The sequence below is a fragment of the Gopherus evgoodei genome, chromosome 6 (assembly GCF_007399415.2).
Source record: "Gopherus evgoodei ecotype Sinaloan lineage chromosome 6, rGopEvg1_v1.p, whole genome shotgun sequence".
Taxonomy (NCBI): Eukaryota; Metazoa; Chordata; order Testudines; family Testudinidae; genus Gopherus; species Gopherus evgoodei.
The window spans coordinates 90418367-90441649 of NC_044327.1; the positions used below are offsets into that span (position 1 = coordinate 90418367).

General features: G+C 40.6%; 1 protein-coding gene across 2 annotated transcripts in view; it reads right to left on the reverse strand.

Moving 5' to 3' along the window:
• The window catches only part of TBCA (tubulin folding cofactor A), a 64111-nt gene extending 41223 nt beyond the window's left edge, over positions 1-22888 (reverse strand). The window contains exons 1-2 of one of the 2 annotated variants that reach the window (XM_030566265.1): positions 22681-22888; positions 13368-13465 (exon numbers count right to left, since the gene is read on the reverse strand). In XM_030566265.1, coding sequence (XP_030422125.1) covers positions 13368-13420 — 53 coding nt within the window. In that variant the 5' untranslated portion in view covers positions 13421-13465; positions 22681-22888. The remainder of the gene's footprint in view (positions 1-13367; positions 13466-22680) is intronic. The other variant, XM_030566264.1, reaches the window with a different exon arrangement.
• Between the last annotated feature and the right edge of the window lie 395 nt (positions 22889-23283).

Here is a 23283-nt window from a genome sequence, read left to right on the forward strand (position 1 = left end):
GGGAGTCTTCTGCTGAGAAAGGTGTGTTGGGAAAGTAATTTCAATGACATACACCAACACTGGAGACTGAGAAGTTTTATGAACTCAAGGATTCCACATTTGTGAGACTATTATTTTTAAAAAACAGTCATTAATCTGACTTCCGAATTCTACTAAGGCCTTGTCTACACTACAAAATTAAGATGACCATATTAGGTCTACATACAGCCACAGCAGTTATTACTGCAGTTTTTCCTGTCCACACTACCCTGCTTCTCCTGGTGGTGCACATCTTCACCAGGAGCACTTGCACCAATTTAAGTGGGGCAGTGTGGGGGTCTGCCCAGGGCTCTCAACCGTCAGCCCTCCCGTTGCCCAGGGCTCCCTGAACGGACCCGAGTCCGATGCCAAGATGACAGCCAACAGGTTATGTAAGTAACACAGTGTCTACAATGACACTGCATCGCCCCAACCACATTTACCTAAGCAATAAAAGCAGGTCATGACAGAGACACCAAGTTTCCCATGTGTCACTCTTTAGAACAGTGGTTCTCAACCTGCAGGCTGCATGCAGCCCAATTAGCACACAGCTGCCGCCTGGCCCCCCCATGCAGCAAGGTCCGGTCTGCCCCCCCCACACACAGCAAGGTCTGGGGTCAGGGTGGCCGCCCAGCCCCCTCCCCCCCCACACACACACGGCAACCTCTGGGGCCAGGGCTGGCACCCAGCCCTGCACAACAGAGTCCTGCTTCAGTGCGAGGGGCTGCCATTGCCTGGCCCCCGCACAACAGGATCTGGTTACCGCCTGGCCCCACACAGCAAGGGTTGGGTCAGGGTTAACAGCAGGGTCAGATTGTGGCTCCATTCCTGGCCCCACTCTGTGGAGGGGTCTCTGAGCTGGGGGAACTAGGCATAATGGTGGTAGTGGGGGTTCCGGTGGTTTTCAACCTGAAGCCCACAATGATTAATAGGTTGAGAGCCACTGCTTTAGAAAAAGGATACTTGCCAGACAAAAAAGAGCTACATTGTCTTTCCAAGCAGTACAGTCAATAAACTTAATACAGAATATTCATGACAAGTTTGAGAACTAGAAACATCTGAAGGGTAATCTGAATTGGCAAGAGAAGTTACAACGAAAAGAATAAAGGAAGGGTACATTGCTAATGTTTTGGTAATAGTTTGGACACACTTGATTTTCAAAAAGGCAAAGACAAAACAGGAGGGAAACAAAATGATCATCCATGAACTTGTACATGCAGAAGTCATTAGCTGCTTCAGGAGAGGTCAAAAAGTCTGTATTAGGCTTTGAAGAAAGTCTGAAAGATCAAGAAGCTGTCAAACTTCTTTTAATTTAATGTCATTTAGCCACTTTCCCCACATGCAGAAGATGAGGACGAACCAATTTCAAGCAATTCCAGCATTAACAAAGAGACCATTCTGATATCCCCCTCAAACCACTTAAGTTGCTATTCATCATGTAGGACCCAAATATAGTGAACAAATCCCCAAATTCACTCATCTCCTCAGGCATATATGAAATGCTTGTCTAACGTTAAGGCTGCATGCATTTTCTTTTTGCTATTCCTAACAGAAGTTGTAAAATACTATTTCAGGAAGACTGTTGAGGATACTCTCCTGATCAGGCCAAGATCTCACCAGCCCAATGAGCAAATCAGTACCTCCTTAAAAATCCAGAAGAAGTCTCTCACTGAAGATTCTTTTCTGATCTTATGCTAGTCTGGTAGAATGTCTCTATGCTGTAAGAAGAGAATAGGATTGAGTGGCACAGGGCAGCAGATTTAAGAGGGCCAATAATCTGACTGTTGGTTTTGAAAGTGGAGTAAAATGATTAGTCAAAAGGAAGGGAGTAGCTTAATTTTTATTATCCCTTCTCAGGTGTACCTGTCTCTCTGTGGGCTGGAGGAGCCTTCCTTTGTGTAATTACATGATCTTGTGAAATAGTGAATGATGAGTCCAAGAACAAGAGTCTTATGTACAAATGTGTTCTGACAACTACGAATCTGACATTCCGGAACTATCTTCAGGTTGCTGGAGTGACTTTTGGGGGGGGGGGGGCAGGAGGAAGAGAAACAACCCCCCATCCCCCAACTATTTTCTGTGCTGTTTTTGGCCAATAGGACAACAAAAGAACCTAAGCACTGAAGTTTGGGGGGGGGGATCAAAAAGTTTTTATTCATTATATTCAATTCATGGGTTTTGAAGTCTCAATGTCCAAATGCTACCTGGCCTGCAGTTTCTAATTTGGCTCATGCATACTGTGGTACAGAAAGGGCTGCAAGTTTAGCTTTCCCCTTTAAGAGCAAGTCTGCTGTTAAATGCCACCATTATTTGATGAGACATCTGAATTTACAATACTCTCTAAAGATGGCAAATCAAAGTAAGCTTTAGCGTGATGGTTGGCTAAAGGTGAACCGTGCCAATCAGTGAACAATTATAATTAGATGGCTATTTCCGGGCTCACTATTACTGTTAAGATCTCAAAGGATCATTCCAAAATGTCTATTTGGGAAAAATGTGAGAAGAACTCCATTTCTTCCTCCAAGGGATCTAATCCTAGAGGAGAAATTTTCCAAATTAATTCGAGGAAGAAGCTTGAGTCCTCACAAACATTTGCAGAGAGGCGTCTCCCTTTCAAAATCCTCTATTCCTATTGAAGGCTGAGCCAAGTTCTGCAACTACAAAAAACGGAATGGCTCTCTCACAGGAAGAAATTCCTTTTGATCTGAGCAGAATGATTTAGGAAAGTCCTGCTTCCTTAGAGATAATAGCAAGCCTGCTGCACTATATAGTTTCAACTGAGACTATCAAAACTTGTATAGGAAACCAATGGTGTCTTTTACATTTAATTATTTGTATTTCTGTAGTGCCTAGGTGCCCTAGTTGTGGACCAGATCTCCACCATGCTAGGTTCTGTAAAAAACACAGAACAAAGATGGCTCCTGCTCCAATGAGTTTACAATCTAAGTAATTTCAATGGTATTTATTGGGCGCTATAGGTGCTAAACATCTTCGAAAAGCAGGCCATGCTTCTTTAGATGCCTAACTTTAGGCAAAATTTGAAAATGTTGGCTCTCTCTCTTTAATATTGCTTAATAAGCCAAATCTTCTAGGTCCTTAATATAGTTTTCTTTTCTCAATTCCACTCAAGTTTAACAACCTTTCCAGGTATTGAGGTTATTAAAACTAAACACAGAATTCTAGAAACAGTCTCACTGTGATGTACAGAAAAAGGCTGTCCACTCTCTGAGTCACGACACAATGCCACCCCAAAATCCCATTCCTTATCTATGTTGCCATATCCCACAGCAAACATTTCATTAGCCACAAATCTACAAATCTGCAAAATCACCCCCAAGATCTCTCTCAGTATTCCTGCTTTCCAAGCATCTCTCCTGCACTGAATACTTTGTGTTGCAAATTATTTTCCCCACTTGCATATTTCTAGCTCACTCATGTTTGCTTGCCCAAAACGTCCAGACTTTGAGATGCCTTTATATTATTTCTTTGGTCTCACAAGCATTTACAAAATCTCCAAATTTAGTAACTTAATATGTTGTTCAAGATTTTAAATGAGAATGTACACCACCACTCTCTGCAGCACCAAGTGTAAAACGCCTCCCAACCCAATGCTTATCATTTAAAACAGATTTTTCAACCAGATTTTAAACCACAACAATGCTCATATCCAAGTCAATTTGAAAAATTCAAATAAGATCGAGATGCTATTTAAATTCTTTATCAAATTCAGGTATTTTATGTCTATTGAATTCCATTTGTCCAGTAATTCTATCAATCAACAAAAATTATCAGACTGTCTGGCATGATTTGTTCTTTATAATCCTCTAGTATGTGTTGTTCACAGTTGTCATTCTCTATATGTTTACCAAGTTAATATTAGTTCTTGGTATCAGCATAAGACAATACCCAGTAATTGCCAGGTTTACTTCCCCTACCCCACCACCACATTATTTCAAGGGGGCAGGGTTGGAATAAATAGCACATTTACCATTCCCCATAGTTTTCAAAAAATTATTGTCAGTGATTCATTAATTGTGTGATTAAATGCAAATAAATGTGAATGATAATGTTTCCAAGTTCCATTCCTATTTTAGTTACCACAAAAGTAGAAATATCTATATGGTAACCATTATTAAAACAGAAAAAAAAATTATAGGTTAAAGTCAGAATTATTTCTATTTTAGAATCATAAGAACTAGAAGGGACCTCGAGAGGTCATCTCATCCAGTGCCCCACACTCAAGGCAGGACTAAGTATTATAGACCATCCCTGAGAGGTGTTTGTCCTACCTGTTCTTAAAAATTCCCAATGATGGAGATTCCACAACCTCCCTAGGCAATTTATTCCAGTGTTTAACCACTCTGACAGTTAGGAAGTATTTCCTAATCTCCAACCTAAACCACCCTTGCTGCAATTTAAGCCCATTGCTTCTTGTCCTATCCTCAGGAGGTTAAGAACATTTTTTTTCCTCGTCCTTGTAACAACCTTTTATATATTTGAAAACTGTTATGCCTCCTCTCAGTCTCCTCTTCTCCAGACTAAACAAACCCAATTTTTCTATCTTCTCTCATAGGTCATGTTTTCTAGACCTTTAATCATTTTTGTTGCTCTTCTCTGGACTGTCTCCTATTTGTCCACATCTTTCCTGAAACATGGCATCCAGAACTGGACACAATACTCCAGTTGAAGCCTAATCAACACATAGTAGAGTGGAAGAATTACGTCTCATGGCTTGCTTACAATACTCCTGCTAATTCATCCCAGAATGATGTTTGCTTTTTTTGCAACAGCATTACACTGTTGAGTCATATTTAGTTTGTGATCCACTATGACTCCCAGATCCCTTTCCATAGTACTCCTTCCTAGGCAGTCATTTCCCATTTTGTATGTGTGCAACTGATTGTTCCTTCCTAAGTGGAGTACTTTGCATTTGTTCTTATTGAATTTCATCCTATTTACTTCAGACCATTTCTCCAGATCATTTTGAATTTTAATCCTATCCTCCAAAGCACTTGCAACCCCTCCCAGTTTGGTACTATCTGCAAACTTTATAAGTGTACTCTCTATGCTATTATCTAAATAATTGAAGATATTAAACAGACCCGGACCCAGAACCAATCGCTGCAGGACCCCACTAGTCATGCCCTTCCAGCATGACTGGGAACCACTTATAACTGGTTGTAAAATTGTTCCCAGACATTAGTTATGCACCCACCTTTTAGTAGCTCCACCTAGGTTGTATTTCCCTAGTTTGTTTATAAGGTCATGCGAAACAGTATCAGAAGTGTTACTAAACTCACGATATACCACATCTACCGCTTCCCCCCATCCAGAAGGCTTGTTACCCTGTCAAAGAAAGCTATCAGGTTGGTTTGACACGATTTGTTCTTGACAAATCCAGGCTATTTACTCATCACCTTATTATCTTCTAGGCATTTGCAAACTGATTGCTTAATTATTTGTTCCATTATCTTTCCAGGTACTGAAGTTAAGCTGACTGGTCTGTAACTCCCCGGGTTGTCCTTACTTCCCTTTTTAAAAGATGGGCAGTATATTTGCCCTTTCCCAGTCTTCTGGAATGTCTCCCATCTTGCATGACTTTTCAAAGAAAATTGCTAATGGCTCAGATATCTCCTCAGCTCCTTGAGTATTCTAGGATGCATTTAATCAGGCCCTGGTGATCTGAAGATATCTAAAACGTCTAAGTAATTTTTGCCTTGTTCTTTCCCTATTTTAGACTCTGATCCTCCTCATTTTCACTGGCACTCACTATGTTAGACATCCAATCGCCGCCAACCTTCTTGGTGAAAACCAAAATAAAGAAGTCATTAAGCACCTCTGCCATTTCCACATTTTCTGTTATTGTCTCCCCCTCCCCTTGAGTAACGGGACTACTGTGTCCTTGGTCTTCCTCTTGCTTCTAACGTATTTGTAGAATGTTTTCTTGTTTCCTTTTATGTCCCTAGCTAGTTTGAGCTTGTTTTGTGCCTTGGCTTTTCTAATTTTGTCCTTACATATGTGTTGTATTTGTTTATATTCATCCTTTGTAATTTGACCAAGTTTCCACTTTTTGTAGGACTCCTTTTTGAGTTTTAAAATTATTGAAGATCTCTTGGTTAAGCCAGGGTGGTCTTTTAACATACTTCCTATCTTTGCTACACAGTGAGATAGTTTGCTCTTGTGCCCTTAATAACGTACCTTTGAAAAACTGCCAACTGTCTTCAACTGTTTTTCCCCTTAGACTTGCTTCCCATGGGATTTTACCTACCAACTCCCTGAGTTTGCAAAAAAGTCTGCCTTCTTGAAATCCATTGTCTACTGTGCTGTTCTCCCTCCTACCATCCCTTAGAATCATGAACTCTACCATTTTCATGATCACTTTCACCCAAGTTGCCTTCCATTTTCAAATTCTCAACCAGTTCTTCCCTATTTGTCAAAATCAAAACTAGAACAATCTCCCCGCTAGCAGCTTTCTCCACCTTCTGAAATAATAAATAATAATAATAATAATAATAATAAAGTCTCCAATACATTCCAAGAACTTATTGGATAATCTGTGCCCTGCTATGTTATTTTCTCCCAACAGATGTCTGGTTAGTTAAAGTCCCCCATCATCACCAAGTCCTGTGCTTTGGATAATTTTGTTAGCGGTCCTAAAAAAAAAAGTCTCATCCACCTCTTCCTGGTTTGGTGGTCTGCAGTAGACCTCTACCAAGACATCACCCCCTTTTTTTTTTTAAAACCCCTTTTATCCTTACCCAGAGATTTTCAACAAGTCTGTCTCTTATTTCTATCTGAATCTCAGTTCAGGTATATACATTTTTAATATACAAGGCAACACCTCCTCCCTTTTTTCCCTGTCCTTCCTGAGCAAGCTGTATCATTCTATACCAATAATCCAGTCATATGTATTATCCCTCCAAGTCTCCATGATGCTAACTATGTCATAGTTGTTTATTTACTAACATTCTGAGTTCTTCCTGCTTATTCCCCATACTTCTCGCATTAGTATACAAACATCTAAGATACTGATTTGATTTCCCCCACCCAGTTCTGTCTTCTCTCTCCTTTATCCCTGCTATAACGGCCCATGCTCCCCCCAGATTCTGACCCTTTTCCCAGGTCTCCATGTTTCTGATTTATCTTTTGACTTTGAGAGTTGGAAAATATAAGAGCCCTTCCTTAACTTGAATTATTGATTTAAAAAACAGCAGCGAAACATATCTGTGGTCTGTGAAACACATTTGAGTCTACTATTGGACATATATTAACTCCTTCTCAAAGCGTGTATAGATACTGATGAAATTAAGAACAGAAAGGAGATTGACGAACTGATGTTGGAATTATGGAGACAGTTTTGTGTTTTCTGCACATAAGCCAGAGTCCACTGTTTATCATGCTTGTGTTTAAAATACTGCCTAATGTAGAAAGCATAGTATTCTCTCTTCTCTAAAGCTGATCTCATTGGAACAGTGATTATACAGTGTAAAGGGCAGAACCAACTAAGTGACTGGTAGACTTGATGCAAGTTACATGGAAAATGAGAAGCCCGTGACCTGTCACCAAACTGCATTGAGAATGTACATTTTGAGAACATCTTAAAGCCATCAGAGATTGAACACAGACAATGCACATTAGTACTGTGTCTGAAGAGGCCAGATTTTCAACAAAAGTCTTTCAAAGAACAAGAGACTGATTGTTAGAGTCCATTTCAAATTGCATGAATTTTATTACAAGATCATTTTTATTGAGTGCTATTAGTTCTTTGATATACTATACAATATATGGGTTTAACACTAAAACTGTGGAAATTCCATTTATGTATTATTAATTTCAGTCAAATATGTTGCTGTGAGACTAACAAAAGTTTAAACAGACATCTCACATCCACCCTAAGAGGAATATTAAAGACCACATGGGCCATCACTACATTTCTTTATAAATATAAAAAAACAAATCAACAGTGACAGTATAACTTTAACTAATTTATAGTTTAACACTTACATCCTGTATATTTAAGTCACTTGCAAACATTGTGCTCCCCTATAGGTGATACTCCTGGGGGAATTCTGCACCACTACGCATGCGCAGAATGTACGTCCCCTGCAGATTTCTTTGCTTTCTCGCAGAAAAATTACCAGCTGCAGGAAGCTATGTACACTCCCCTCCTCCGCTACCTGCGCCCATCGCTCCTCAGCTACAGGGGAGAGGGATCCATGTAGGGGGAGATGCTCCCCATCCACCCAACCCATGTGCATCCAGACCCCCTCATACCCAGACCCTCCTGCTGAGCCTCACCTCAACGAGACACCTGCACCCAGATCTTCACCTCACCAAGCCCCAACCAGCTGCACCTGGATCCCCACCCAACTGAGCCCCACTCCCACAACACCAGACCCTCTTTCCTGCTGAGCCCCAACCACTGTCACCTAGAGCCCCCCGCAGAGTTCCATTACCTTTGCACTGAGAATCCCCCCACAACAAGCCCCTGTGCATCCAGATCCACCCCACACACACTCAGATCCCCCACAGAACCACTCGCACCTAGACTGCCCCACATAGAACCCTCTAAACCCACACCTAGATCCCCCCCACATTAAGCCTCTCCACACTTGAATCCTGCCTACCCACACCCGGTGCACCTGGCATGGAGGGGCAGAGCTCTGGGGTGTTTCTGGGGCAGGCCTGGTCCTTGCACAGTGTCCAGGTTGGATGCAGCCTCACCACTGAGTCCATGTCTGGGGAGGCGGGGGGGAGCAGCTGCACAGTGACCTCCCATCTCTATTCAGCCCATGGCCTGTGCTCCCCAATGCCATGCTAGAGCCTCGACATTTGACAAAATTTGCAGAATTTTAAAATATCGTGCACAGAATTTTTGGTGCAGAATGCCCTCAGGAGTAACGTGAGGAAAGAGTCCCTTGGTTAATCATTAATTTATATATACTTAAAGTCTGTTTTCCCCATTTTTTTGTCTACTACCTAGGAGATGTATCACTTCAGTGTAGTCTCTTTTAAAAACATCATTTCCAAAAAAATAAAGTAATAGTGTTCTGGGTATGGGCAATTTGTATGCAAGTCATTTTTAATTGCAGAGCTATTAAAAATAAGAAACATGTTGACCCTTGTTTCACAGGGCAGTTTTAGAACATTAAATGTGTCAGTTGCCACACTGTGAGAAAACAAGATTGTTTAGTGCCCATTAAAAGTGACAGACTACACTGGCAACTAAAGATCTCCATTTATTCAAGGACGGCAGCTGTGCAAGCTTCCCCAATTCACAAGTTCCTCAATTCTGATCTAGACAGACCACCTCTAAGAGTAGGTCTACATTGCAATTAGATAATCACAGCTGGCCCAGGCCAGCTGACCTGGGTTCGTGAGGCTTGGGCTAATAGGCTGCTTAACTACGGTGTAGCCCTCGCAGGGTCCCTGAGCCTGAAAGTCTACACTGCAATTAAACAGCCCCTTAGCCTGAGCCCCGTGAGCTGCAGTCAACTGGCATAGGCCAGCCACAGGTATTTAATTGCAATGTAGCTACCATGAGTGAGTGTCTTCACTGCAGAGTTAACTCAGGTGATTGGCACCCAGGTCTCAGCACTGTTTATCATTCTACATTCCAGCAGGTACTACAACCCAGTAAAGTATCTGGAAAAAGTGTCAGCTACCATTGAGAGTCACCTGATAAGCAACAAAGATACAACTAATCACTGGAGTTTACCTTTATTATTTGCCTTTTTAAAAAACACCTATTAATTGAGAATTCTGTTCTTCCTTCTGTGTTAATTGATGAATACTAAATATGAAAATATTCCAACAACATGGAGCATGTTACTAAAACTAGTTTATTCTCATATCTCTCAAGTTTTCATCTTAATAAACATGAAGTTTTACTAGTTTTTCACAGATTACAGTGGAGTCACATCTTATGCGGGGGTTAGGTTCTAAAGTCAGTGCGAAGGCAAAAATCACATACAATCAAAATTACCCTTGAAAATCCCTTAAATTTCCCATAAAGTACAGTATACATGGTTGTGTACAGTATACAACCCTGTGCAGTAATATGTATAATGTATACAGTAATGTACAGTGTATAATAAAGAGTACAGTCCATATGCAAAATATTATTTTACAGTACTGTTTTTTTAATTACATAAGAGACGGAAGAATGAAAGAATAAAAAAGGAAAAAAACAGTTTAGAGGGATCATATTCAGAAGTTAAATCATTTAAGTGTTTCGCTGCTTGGAACAAGTCAGCAAATTTATGAAGATTCCAACTTGCTGGCTCTTCCTGTTTATCGCCATTATCTTCGTCTTCTGTAGACAATTTTATCAGCTCCTCTAACTCTTCGTTAGTTAATGTTTCTCTATGGCTCTCAATTAATTCTTCGATTTCTTCCTCAAGGATGTCAATAAAGCCACTTGCCCAGCCACCTGAACTTTTGATTTTTAAGGGTTTCCTAACTATTGACATTCACACATTCTTTCCATAGGTTTCGCCAACCTGCATTGACTGTTTAAGGCTTGATTGCATCCATTGCTTGTTTAATATAAGTGATGCAATCGGCAATGGTGAAGGACTTCCAACACTCCTTCACATTAAGATTGGGATCAGCATCCGTAACGCTACGTATCCATGAGAACGTAAGACTCGTGTACGTGGCCTTGAAACTGTGAATCACGCCTTAGTCGAGAGGTTGGAGGAGGGAGAAAGACAGCTTCAACATCGTTATGCACAAACCGAAGTGCCTCAGGGTGGCCAGGAGCATTGTCTATGAATAGCAACACTTTAAAAAGTCAAGGCCTTTCTCTTCGAGGTACCGCTTGATCTCTGGAATGAAACGTGTGGAACCAATTCAGAAATAATACTGCCGTCACCCAAGCCTTTTTATTTGATTGCCAGAACACAGGCCGGAGATTTTTGTTCTTGCTTTTTAGGGCATGGGGATTTGCAGACCTGTAGAGCATGCCCGGCTTTATTAAATGCCCAGCCACATTGCCACAAAACACAGTCACACGGTCTTTAGCTGAAGGCTTGTCTTTCCGATTTCAAAATGTAAGTGCAGTTGGGCATTTTTTTTCCAGAAGAGCCCAGTCTCGTCAGCATTAAAAACTTGTTCCAGAAGATAGCCCTTTTCTTCTATATTTTTTTTAAATTGTTCGGGATAGGCTTTTGCTGCCTCTTCATCGGCAGATGCAGCGTCACCTGTAGTCTGCACGTTTTTGAGGTTGAAGTGGTTCCTAAATCTGTTAAAGCAATCTTAGCTGGCTTTGAATTCCTTCTCATCAGAAGGCTGTCCCTCTTCAGCAGGAGGTTTGAACAGCATGTAAAGGCTAAGAGCTTTTTCTCGCAACATGTTGTCATCGATAGGTACACGTTTATGGTTCATGTCTTCCAGCATAAGTTTAATGCCTTTTCAGTCTTCACTAAAGTCTTACCACGCACCTGGCTCATCACCATAGTAATTATTTAAACACTTGATGCCACGGCTTGACAAATTTCTCTCTCAAATCTTGATGGCACAGATGCTAGATTCGTTGTGGCCATATTTACGTGCCATGTTGGAGACCGACATACCATCTCTCAATAAGTCCAACACAGGCCAGTTTTTCCTCCAGCATTGGAACGGATCGCTGTTTCTTTGGTTGAGCACAAGATTAAGTAGTTGGCTCACGTTTAGGGGCCATGTTATACGAAAAATATGTATCTTTAAACACTAGAATCATACTCAGCGCAGCGAGATGCTCACACTAAGAGAGGAACGCAGGAACTGAGAACGATAGAGGGAACAGCAGATTCACATCTCCCATATCATGCGTGCTCTGGGGCATACGCTCATTGCGCATATGTAGTTGAATTCACATAAGTTAAATGTGCGTATGATGCGACTCCACTGTTTTTCAAAGACAGGAAATTCCTTTTCCAAATAAAACCCTTTAAAAGAATCTGTCCCCTGCAGTATTACAGTACTTGAACGATCTTACATCTAGTTTTCCACTTACATTCATAATGCACATGCCTCTTTCCCATGTTCTTCAGTGAATTGCTTTGTATTTACACAAATTCATGTTTTCCTATATATTCATTCCATACAAGAGTCAAGATGTAATGTTAAGCTAATTTACAGCAAGTACATATAGTTAATTTTCTTCAACTACATCTTCCTTTATCCCCTTTGTTCTTCTATATATTTGATCACCTACTGTTCTAATAATTTAGATTCCTTCTCACACCTATAGTTAAAAAACCTCAAACATTCCCCTCCAAAATACATAGTTCCTTGTTTGTACAAATGCAAGAAGTTACATTCCAAAGTCCCTAATTACCAAAAAGACTTCCAATGCCCATCCCCTCCATTTTCCATTATGAAACAGTACAATTAAGTAAAAAGGTACCAATACACCAAATTAAAATTAGCCTTTCTGTATCGTGAGAGACTACTTTTTCTTGATATGCAAGCATTTGAAGTTCACCAACATTCAGTCAGCCCATTGTGAGATACACATTTACACAGCTCACATTTGAAAAAGATCTAGAACAAAACAAACTACAAATAATCTAACAAAAAAAGATAACAGAATTCTTTTAAATTACTGATCTCAAATCCCACAGAGAGACACAAACCAATTTAGTTGGCTGGTGAAAAGAGCACATATTTTAATATATCCACTCACATTGCCATCTTGTAACATAGATATTACTAAAATTAACATTCAGATTTGAAAAACACTTGTTTGCAGTGAAATTCCAGAAAATGAATCTGAACTTGATGCACGCCAGTGCACATTCCTATTTTATTTTTGATTTCCCAGAGGTTCATTATAAACAAAGAATATAAAACAGCATAAAATGTAATCTTCACAAGATACAGTGTAATTACAATCCTAAAATATTTATACAAGCTAACCTAAATAACAACATAAAAGACGTTGTGGTATACAGAAGAATATTTCTGCTCAGAAGAAAGTCAAATTCCATGGCGTTAAGAAAACAATGCTTTAGGAACCTAGAGCAATTAACTGATTGCTAGGGCTGACAGAATCAATTTGTAACTTGAATGAGGTACAGAAAAATTCAGATCCAGAATGACTCTTGTACTCAAAAACTCTCAATGTGATCATTCAAGTATTTTGAATTTTTTAATTTAAGAATGAAAGTATATTAAATATTCCTATATAGTAATGCATAAAACTATTAAATTAATTCAAATATGTAAATCACTTAATTTTGAAATCATATCAATATCCAAGTAAAAATTTCACAGAACTTCATTACAGAGGGTCACTAGTTACATCCTAGTTAGATGGAGACTAAGAACAAACGTATAAAAAGATATTCAGGAGACAGTACCTTCTTATCTTCACCAGTAGTAACAAGATCATCACTGGTTTTCTTGAGTTCATTTTCAGACAAACATTGGCTCAGCATAAAGTCCACAAATTTTTACTCTGAAAGAAAAATCTTGGCTTGTGTACAGCTCAGGACGGAACCAATAAAGGATTTTTCTGGACAGGTATCACAGTAGATTTGTTCCAGTTTAACCCACACACTGAAAAAAGTACATCTTCAGGATTTCCCCTAAGGCTTGCCATGTGCGCTTAAATCAGCCTCTGGCTATGGGGACACTAAGGTTCCTCGACACCCATATTGTGCAGTGCCCTTAGTAAAAGATCCACCTCTCTTCATGCTAGGGATATCTGAACCTACAGAAGAAACATAAGAACAATGGTCCATCTAGCCCAGTATCCAGTTTTCCGACACTGGCCAATGCCAGGGTGCTTCAGAGGGAATGAACCAAACAGGTACTCGTCAAGTGATCCATTCCCTGTCATCCATTTTCAGCTTCTGGGAACATCTACAACAAGTAGCAACATTTGAGAGGAATCCCCAAAAAGGAATGGGGAAGGGAGGTTGGCTGTCTTCACGGAGTGGAATTAGATCAGGCAGCCAAATTGAGCAGCCTCTTAGCATTCAATGATCCATGATTATTCTACTCCATGATGCAAGGAAATGGACTAAAGGAAAGAAAGCAAAATGCAGACCAGATCTGGTTTACCTTTTGCCTAGATGAGTAAAGCAATGGATACTGGAATTGGTCTGCATCTTAAATGTTTCTCTTTATTCTGTGTCTTCTGGTGTTAGAGAGAGAGGGTGTTCTGGAAAGAAGGATGGAAGTTGCCAAATGAAAAGTGTTGCCTCCAAAAATAGAACAATGACAGAAACACTCCTCTGGCCGGGCTGAGTGATCCCATCTAGCTTGCAGCAGATCTCATGCCTTTCTTTCCCCCCCACAACCCCAAGGATTTCCTCAGTTTTGATGATGAACAGATTGACCATTAAAAGAATATGCAATTCTTTTAAAAGACACTGGAATCAAGGTACAAGTTACCATCTCAAAAAAAAAAACCAAATGTTTTGCTTGCCAACACATTTTGAATACACATGAAACAGAATGTGGTTGCTTGAAAACTAAGTCACATAGCTTAGATTATTGTCCCTTACCAATGATAAGAATAGAATTTAGTCTCTATGAAAAAAAAAAATCACCTAGATGATACAATTACTGAAGTTGTTTTGGATATACTGGAGCAATGGGACTTTCACTGAGTACACAGGGTATACAATGAACAGTGGAAGTGACTTGGAGAAAACAGCATCAATAAGGCCCTGTGCAACCTTAATTCATCCCCCTTATTGAACACGCAATATGACATGGTTTTTAGTTACATACTATTTTTCCCCACAGAACTCCTGCCTTGTTCAGTGCACAGAACGAATGGTGCTTGCTTAGTAAGTAGCTACAGAATTCTGTGTGTTCTGCCTCGTTCACCAAACACTTTCCACCTTCAGCAACAAATGAAGTGGGGGTCCCACAAACAGCCTCCTCCCACAACACAATCCTGACTCATCCAAGAGCATCCCATCCTGTGCGCTGAGCAAAGCAGGGGTCTTGTGGAAAAGACTGTATGTGATCATGTAATCAAAAACTATAATAATGCATTGGCACAAGGGGGCCAAATTTGCACAACCTTAATACTGGCATTTAATAACTTCTGAACACTTAACTCTGCAACCTTAATAATGTTCTTTTAACAGTTTTCCTGTATGTGATTTCCTAAACTTTTTTAAAAAGCAAACTGAAAAAAAAAAAACATATTGCATACTGACACCCAAAATGGAACATCAGCAAGGCTGGAACCCTTGGATCCACTATAAAGATCTCTGCCACTTGAACTAACTGATAGCAGTAGTAGGTTGCCAGTCTCTGCATGGACCAGCACTAGAGAAGGAAATACACTTTGCCAATGAATTTCACAGATATTTGCTGACAGCACAGGAACAGTGAAATCCAGGTTTTAGAGGGCAGTCTTCTGCCTGCTCCCCCCCCCCAAGCACGACCTTCTCCCCATCCCCTCCCACCTGTCCTTATCCTAGTTCTGTCTCTTCCCCATCCCTGGCTCTTCATCCCAGTCCCAGTTTCCCCTGACTCTTGTGGCTCCTCCTCTGATATGCCTCTCTCCCCACCGTGGCCTCCAGTCACTATCGCTACTACCCACTTCCCCCATCTTCACTGGCTCACCATCCCAATCTTTCTCACTAGGCTCCTTGTCCAATCCTGCTGTGTCTTCCACCACCATCCCTGACTCCTTTTCCCAGCCTCACTGTACCCATCCAATCCTAATCTTACCCCCCCCATCCCAACCCAGTTCCCCTCCCCCCAACCCTTGCCCCACAGGCCTCCAATCCCAGGCTCCTTGTCCCAATCTACTCCCCCAACTCCAACTGGTCTGGCTCTTCTCCCCTCTGCATTCGAAGCAGGCAACTTCCTCCTCCATGCCGCCAACAGTTTTCAAGTCCCTGTTCTAAAGCATGGGACTGCTAGAAGTTTCCAAAGTAAAGATCACCAGATTTTTTTTTTTTCCAAAAACATGGGCAAAACAATATATTTTTCACCAGCTGCATTCTTGGAAATAGTTAAGCCATTTTGGCTGAATGTCTAAAAAAAACAAAATATTAAAATATAGGCCAGAGGCAGATATCTTGCATGGAAAGTGTCATCCTGAATACTTAAAGATAAGCAAAGTTAAAGGCTTCTAAAAACATGGTCTTCTAAATGGGAAGGGTTGGGCAATTTTAATTAGACATCTACCAGCCCCACATACAGAATCAAAAGTAGGGTAGGAAAGGACCTTAAAAGGTAATTTAGTCCCCACACCCCATCACTGAGGGAGGTTTAAGTATACCTAGGCCATCCCTGACATATAGTTTATTATACTGCACACTCATCACTGTAGCGTCTGAGTGTCTTTCAATACTGTATTAAGCAATGTGAGAAACATTTACCATGTGTTTGTTCTCTCATTCTCTGGAGAAGTGTAGGCAGTGAAGTGTTTTGTTTTGGATTTTTTTTTTTAAAAAAAAGCTTTATATCCATATGTTTACATTAGAGGGCGCTGTCAAAGAAATGCAACTTTCATTTAGAGGGAAAGGTGGTTCAAATAGTAGATTGTGTTTCAGAGCTAAATGAAGATGAGTCCCTCTACTATGACAGCTCAATGGTTATAGTAAATTCTTTTACAGATTGCCTTTATCTTTTGGAATAACAATGCATGCTTTCAACAGTTAGTGCAGCCTTACAGATGTATATAAAAATATACACAGACTACACTGGGTAAGGAAAAGTGGTAAATCTGCTAAATATTCCTAAATTCTGCAAGGCAAGGAAAGAGGAAGGGGGAAAATCAGAGACCCCATAGAGGCCACCAGATCTGACAAAGTGTAAGAGCTTAGATATACTTACATCATAAGCACTTCAGGACAAGGACCATCTCTGTTCTCTTTATATAGTGCCTAGCCCAATGGGGCTGGAGTTTCTTTCTAGGAACTAGTGCACTAGTAATACTAAGTGAGCTATGGGGAGCAGGTAGTCATGCATCTCTCTTCAATTTCAAATTACAGGGGAAACCAAGGACTCTGTGAAGCACTAAGGCACCCTACTGGCTCCACATTTTAAAAGAGAGACATGAGAAAATTGCCTTTAGTTAGCTTGAAGTTAAAGATGACCTGCAAAAGGGATACCTTTTTATTTTTAAAACTTCTTTATGTTGCAGAAAGGAGGGCTGAAATGTGTGTGTTTTTAAAAGATTTTTTAAAAAGGGGGGGGGGGAAGATAACCACATTAGAAATTCAGGTACTACATAGCTTGACTTATGACTGGAAAAAATAGTGAAATGAAAACGTCTCTGCAGACCAGAGAGTACAAGCCGAACATACATGTAATTTAATTAATATTTTGGAGAAAAACCTTTTGTTAAAGAGTCAACAAGCTATGACTATTTAATTTTCTGAGACACATCTGCATGCAACCCCTCAAAACAAATCCTTCAGCAAAGCCAGAACTGATACTCTTGATAGTTCAAAGGTTTAAAAAAAAAAAAAAAAAAAAGAAAGAGAAACAGAAAATCATAATCCTTAAGAAAACCCTACACATCTTTTAGGCCTTCTTTATACTGTATATCATAAACCAGGAAAAAATAAATAAATAAAATAAATAAATAAATAAATAAAAGGTATCCCCACTCCCCACCCTTTCTGGCTGCTTTTGCTTCACAAAAAAAAAAAAAGCTTTTTTTTTTTAAATGTGCCTTGGTGTTCCCTGAAACTTAAAAAACCCTATACATTTTAAAAGTATGAAAATGAATCACAGAAAAAGCATATGTTCAAACTGACTCAGTGGGGGGGAGGGAGGTGGAAGAGAGGAGAAGAGGAAGACTTGAGCCTCTAGTCTGTATACTAAGGGTAAAAGGCAAAAATATTGGTACCTCTGGTAATAAGTGGGTGAATTAGAGGATGACCGAAGGTTATGTGGTGAGGGGAGAACTGAGAACATTTGATACCCATATTAGAAGTGTAAATGATTTAAGCTTGATGGGTGAACGGTATTTGTTCTATAGTCTGGACATAGATGTTGAGGCCGATTTAAGAGATACGTATTTTATACATGTGAATTTACTTATAGACAATTCATATAGTCTTTATTTCCCATCTCTTCATATTTTATTTCCTACTTTAAAATGCTTTTAACTGTAACATACCTTGACTACATGAATCTGTAACATAAAGTTTAACGTTTTTTGTTATTTAGTCAGTAATAAACATTATCTCTAATATCAAAAGAGAGCAGAATCCGCATTCCCTGAAACGCCCTATATATGTAGACTTTGATGTAACATATCACATCAGAGTCTTGTAGGGGAAATACAGAATCCTGAATTAGTTTAAAATAGTTAAGTAAATAATTTTTTTAATGATTTTCTGTTTGTATTTTAAAAGAAAGTATTAGTTTATTGTAACTTCCAGGTTATCATCATCGCGAATTTAAAACAAATAAAGGAAGAATTAACAGGACTGAATCAAGAAGCTGGCCATGATGGTGATAATGCCTCAGAAAAAATAAAACAGTTTAAATATGTTAGTGTTACAGGCAAAAAGCACAAACTTGGGAAGATTCCACAGTTAGAAATCACCTTTCCAAAAAAAGGGCTGCTTTACCAAAAAAAAAAAAAAAAGAGTCAATACACTTTCCCCATAGGTTCATGATGTAAAATTCTATAATCAAGGCTTGTAGATTTGTAATTATGGTATGTCAGCTACATTTAAACAAGAGTGTTAAAAGATTGTTAAAGTTAAACTAACACAATTGCAATGTGAATTGTCTTAGTCTCATTCTAATCTACTGATGTCACTTTCATTTAATCAGAAAGAAACTACGGGCAAATGTCAGTGCTATTTTCGCATGCCCTTAACATACTTTGTTCACAGTAGTTTTTAAAACCATTACCAATCTGAAATGGATATAAGATATTTAAGAAAGTTTTTTTAATCAACTATTCACTCACTCTGAAGCAGGTAGGTTGAGCACGGATTTATTGAGAATGAGGTGGCTTTACAGTGATTAAGCAACCTCTTAGGTTATCTAAACAGAAGCATTACTTATTAGGAAATAGCCACAATCTAGTATGTCTAACCATTTATGATTACCAAATCCTAGTTTTTGTATGACCTACAAGTAAGAGAAGGTGACTGACAACAGTTTGACCTGTTATCAAATCCAACCTGAGACATGAAAGATTCAGCATTTCTCCCCAATCCCATTGCAAGTTTCTTCTGTTAATGCATAACAAAATTTAATGCATAACAAAATTTATGCAGACTAGAAAGGAAAGTGGCTCCAGCGCCACATGAAATTGCATTGTCTCAAAACTAGAAACTCAAGTTACTGCATGACCCATAGTAGTGGGGATACCCCATAATTAGAGAACCTTTGCTACATAGTAAATAGCAGCAGATATATTGCTATGCAGTAAATGACTCATCTCCATTCCTAGTTTTGGGGAAGCAATGAACTACCTCAACCACTGAGGAGACTATAGAGCAGGCTAAGTAAAAGGGTAGTTTAAAAAACAAAAAACAAGAAAGTAAGTAGCCTGGGCAGTGCAATGGGAACAGAAAAAGGCAGAGAATCTGCCCCAGAGTACCAATTCTTGCCCTTACCTTTTTTCAAATATACTTAGCCATCAGGCTGAAAAGGTTGGACACCAATGCCATATATCACAATTTAAGACACTTAAATACTAAAATTTTTCACTTGTTAACACAGGTTTCTTTATTTCAGTGTTCTATTCTTAAAAGAAATTATGTCTGAGGCAACTTGTATGAGAAACCTAATAATAATGCTGCAAGAAAAGACTGACAATTGGTATGTTAAAACTACATTTGTGGTCATCTAAATGTGTTATTGTAGCTTTCAGTGGTTTCTTGGCCTACACAGGGTATTATCTTGAGTATAAATTAGCAGGGGAAGGAGCAGTAATACATTCAGGGGGCCACAACTATCTGGGCCCTGCCTCTAGAAAGATCTATTATTTTTAATGGAGTGGTGTGATTGAATTGGCACAAGGTACACAATATATTCAAAACCCACAAGCTATTTTTGCTGGCTGTACCAACTAACCTTCTAAGCCTGTATCTATCAAAAATTACTGAACTATTCAAACACCACTGGCCCTGCAGATAACATCACACAGGTCTGTATTTGAAAGCCACTTATTCTGCATTGGAAGAGCAGCAATCAGGCAGTTGAAGGAGAAAATACCAGTTCAATCATACTAGAACTTTTAAAGCTGAACTTAATTAAATGTTAAACAATTCCATGCCCAACTGGAGACCTGGTCTCCATTCCTAGTTGGGAATTGCTTGCCCAGCCCAACAACTACCATCAACAATAGTCAAAAGTCTCCAGATGGGTTATAATGGCATAGCAGCTTGCTGAAGGAACTTGTTATTCTTGTTTCATCAGCCAAATCATAACCCAGTTATGTGTGTGTGTTGGAGGCAGAAACTCTAACTGTAATGAATGTTGCCAAAAGAAGTTAAGTGGATCCAATGCTCATGCCCTCCCATCTTCTTCCCCTTCTTTTGAATTCATCTTCGGGGGGAAAAGACTGAATGTAAAATTAACTCAAATTTTCTTTCTTTCTAGAAGATTATGTGTGCTGCAATTTTGACTGGAGAGCAGGAATTTCCCTTCAGAGAAGAATACCCACATGCCCTGCAGGCACAGGATAATCCAAAAAATAGTTAACAAAAATAAGGCCTCCATGAAGTTCTACAGATACATAAACAATATACAGGTTCCTATGCACCACCCATATTTTTACAGAGTATCAATGGTGCCTAATGGTTTGAATACAGAACTGTGAGCTAATACTCCTGAATTCTAATCTCAGCTCTATAGACAGACTCCGTGGTATTGATCAAGTCATTTAAACCTCTCAGTTTCCCCATCTTTGAAAGGTAGGTAACTGTTCCCTCAGTTTAAATAACTCATGAAGATTAGCTAGACAATGTCTATAAAACACTCTGATCACTTGAAATGGAATCAGACTGCTAAGTATTACTATATCGTTCTCTCAAAACAATGGTGTGCACAGTAAGCTTAAAAAAAAAAAAAAAGATGCCAGGCAGAATATTAGATTGGAGAAACCCCCATAAAATACTAAAGTATAATTGTGTTTTACAAGACTCTGCAACACTTTCTAGGGCTTCAGGTTTCTACGGACACTTCTAAGCAATTAGTTTGTGGAATGTGTATATAAACTGAAAATTCAACCTCAGTAATTTTCCTTTCCCATGATGAAGGATATTTCTTATTCTAATACTGACAGAAAACACTGCTCTCTGGATAGCTCTAAGCAGTCCCAATCCACAAGACTTACAGTTATGATCTGTCATACCAAGAAAATGCACTCTGCTCTGCTGACTTAAATGCAACTACTCACAGTAGTTATCACTTCACTTGTAATGGACTGGACTCTTTAAGGTCCTGATCTGACCACACGTAGCACTTGGGTACCATGGACTGTTTTCCCCATAGTTATCCCATGGAAGTCAACACAACTGTTGCAAGACCTGGCATTAGTACGTCCCATTGAGACTAGATATTTAAGCCTTCTAACATCAGAGCCCTATCCAACTACACACAATAAGAGGAGCAAATTGTTTCCCCTAGATAACTTTGTAAATGTTGAGGTTACAAGATTTAGAATATATTGGGAGATAAGAGTGTTAAATTTAACATTAGTTTTGAGTGTCCATACTGGAACTGGAACCATGCTAGTTACAAACATCTTTAAATATTTTTGTTGCTGATAAAATTCTGGCATGATTCCCCTGAATAGCAGGGACAAGATTTTTTGTGTCTGACAAGTATGCTATAATCACATAGTAAGACTTATCTCTATGCTACCTAACAAGGTAGTTTTGTAGCAGGCCTCTTAACAACAAGAGCAACAAAAGACAAAAAAGAAGAACGCATGATTTACAAGTCAGGGAATCCGAGGAATGCTGGTTGTTACTAAGCTTTGACCCTGTCGTGCACAAGAACATAATGGTTTAGTGGCTATTAGCTACAATGATAAACCTCAATTGTTACAGAACTTCCTAGCTTGGTTATACTCAGCCGCAGTGGGAATCCAGGTACATATGGCAGCCCATCAGCACAGTTAGAAACTGTTCAGTCTTGCATTACATATGGACCAGAACTGTATTTGTCCCCAAAATGCACCTTACAAATTCTCTTTGGTAAAGCGAGAACTAGTTAGTCTACAGGCTTGGTCCCAAGACATTAAAGAGACACGGCGGGTGAGGTAATAGCTTTTAGTGTGGGTGAGAGACGAGCTGTCCAGCCACACACAGCCCCTCTGCAGGTGACCTGACGCTGGTCCAACAGAAGCCATTACCTCACTCGCCTAGCGTCTCCACGCTGCTCCCTATGGCACTTCCCGACTGTGGCTGCCGGAGCGCGGAGCAAACCCGAATAACGCGATCCCCTCGGGAGGCGGGATAACTCCCAGCCTACGGGAAGGCAACAGGAGACGCCATGGGGCTTTCCCCACCCAACGCAGCCCAGAAGCAGAGCCCGGCCTCGAGCCCCCGGGCCGCGCTCAGCAGCTGCCGCCCAGGCTCTGCTTCTTTCGGGTCGCGCCCTGAACGGCTGCACAGCACCAGGCATAACGGCCACTCAGCGGGGCCGGGGCCGGGGCCGGGGCCGGCCCCACCCGCAGCCCCGTGACAGCTGGGGAGGCCGCAGCCGGGCACTCACCGCCTCACCACGCCCGTCTTAATTTTGATCTGCCTGAGGCGTGGGTCCGCCATGGTCCTGTGCCAGGGGCGCGAGCCGCGGGGGCCAGACACCAACGGATCAACCGCCAGCAGGAGAGAAAAACCCGCTGACAAAACTTGGCAGTTCACTAGAACGCAACGAGTGACGCAACCACCTGTGCGCGTGCGCAATCCCGCCAGGCGCAGAGCTCTGCTCTTTCTACGCAGACGCTTCCTTCCGCTATCCGGTCTGGACGATACCACTAGGCCACGCGAAAAGGGGGAACAGTCTGCTGGATTCCAGTGGAACTGTCCTGCCCTGTGGCATGCACCTTCCACTGCAAATCTAACCCGCTTGTCTGCCCTTGGCCCCGCATCGTCCTGCTCCTTCCCGGGGCTGCTCTGGCTGAACCCGCCCTGTGGGTGGCGGGTCCCAGCGGTGCTAGTGCTGCGGTTCGAGAGCATGCGGCGGGGACGGGAACAGAACAGAGGGGTAGCTGTGCCCGGGTGTCTGTCCCTCGCTCGCCTTGGCTGAGAATCGCTCTGCCTGTGAACGCTCAGACTGATTGCAAGAGATCCAAACAGTGTTTGGCCCGCGTGGCTG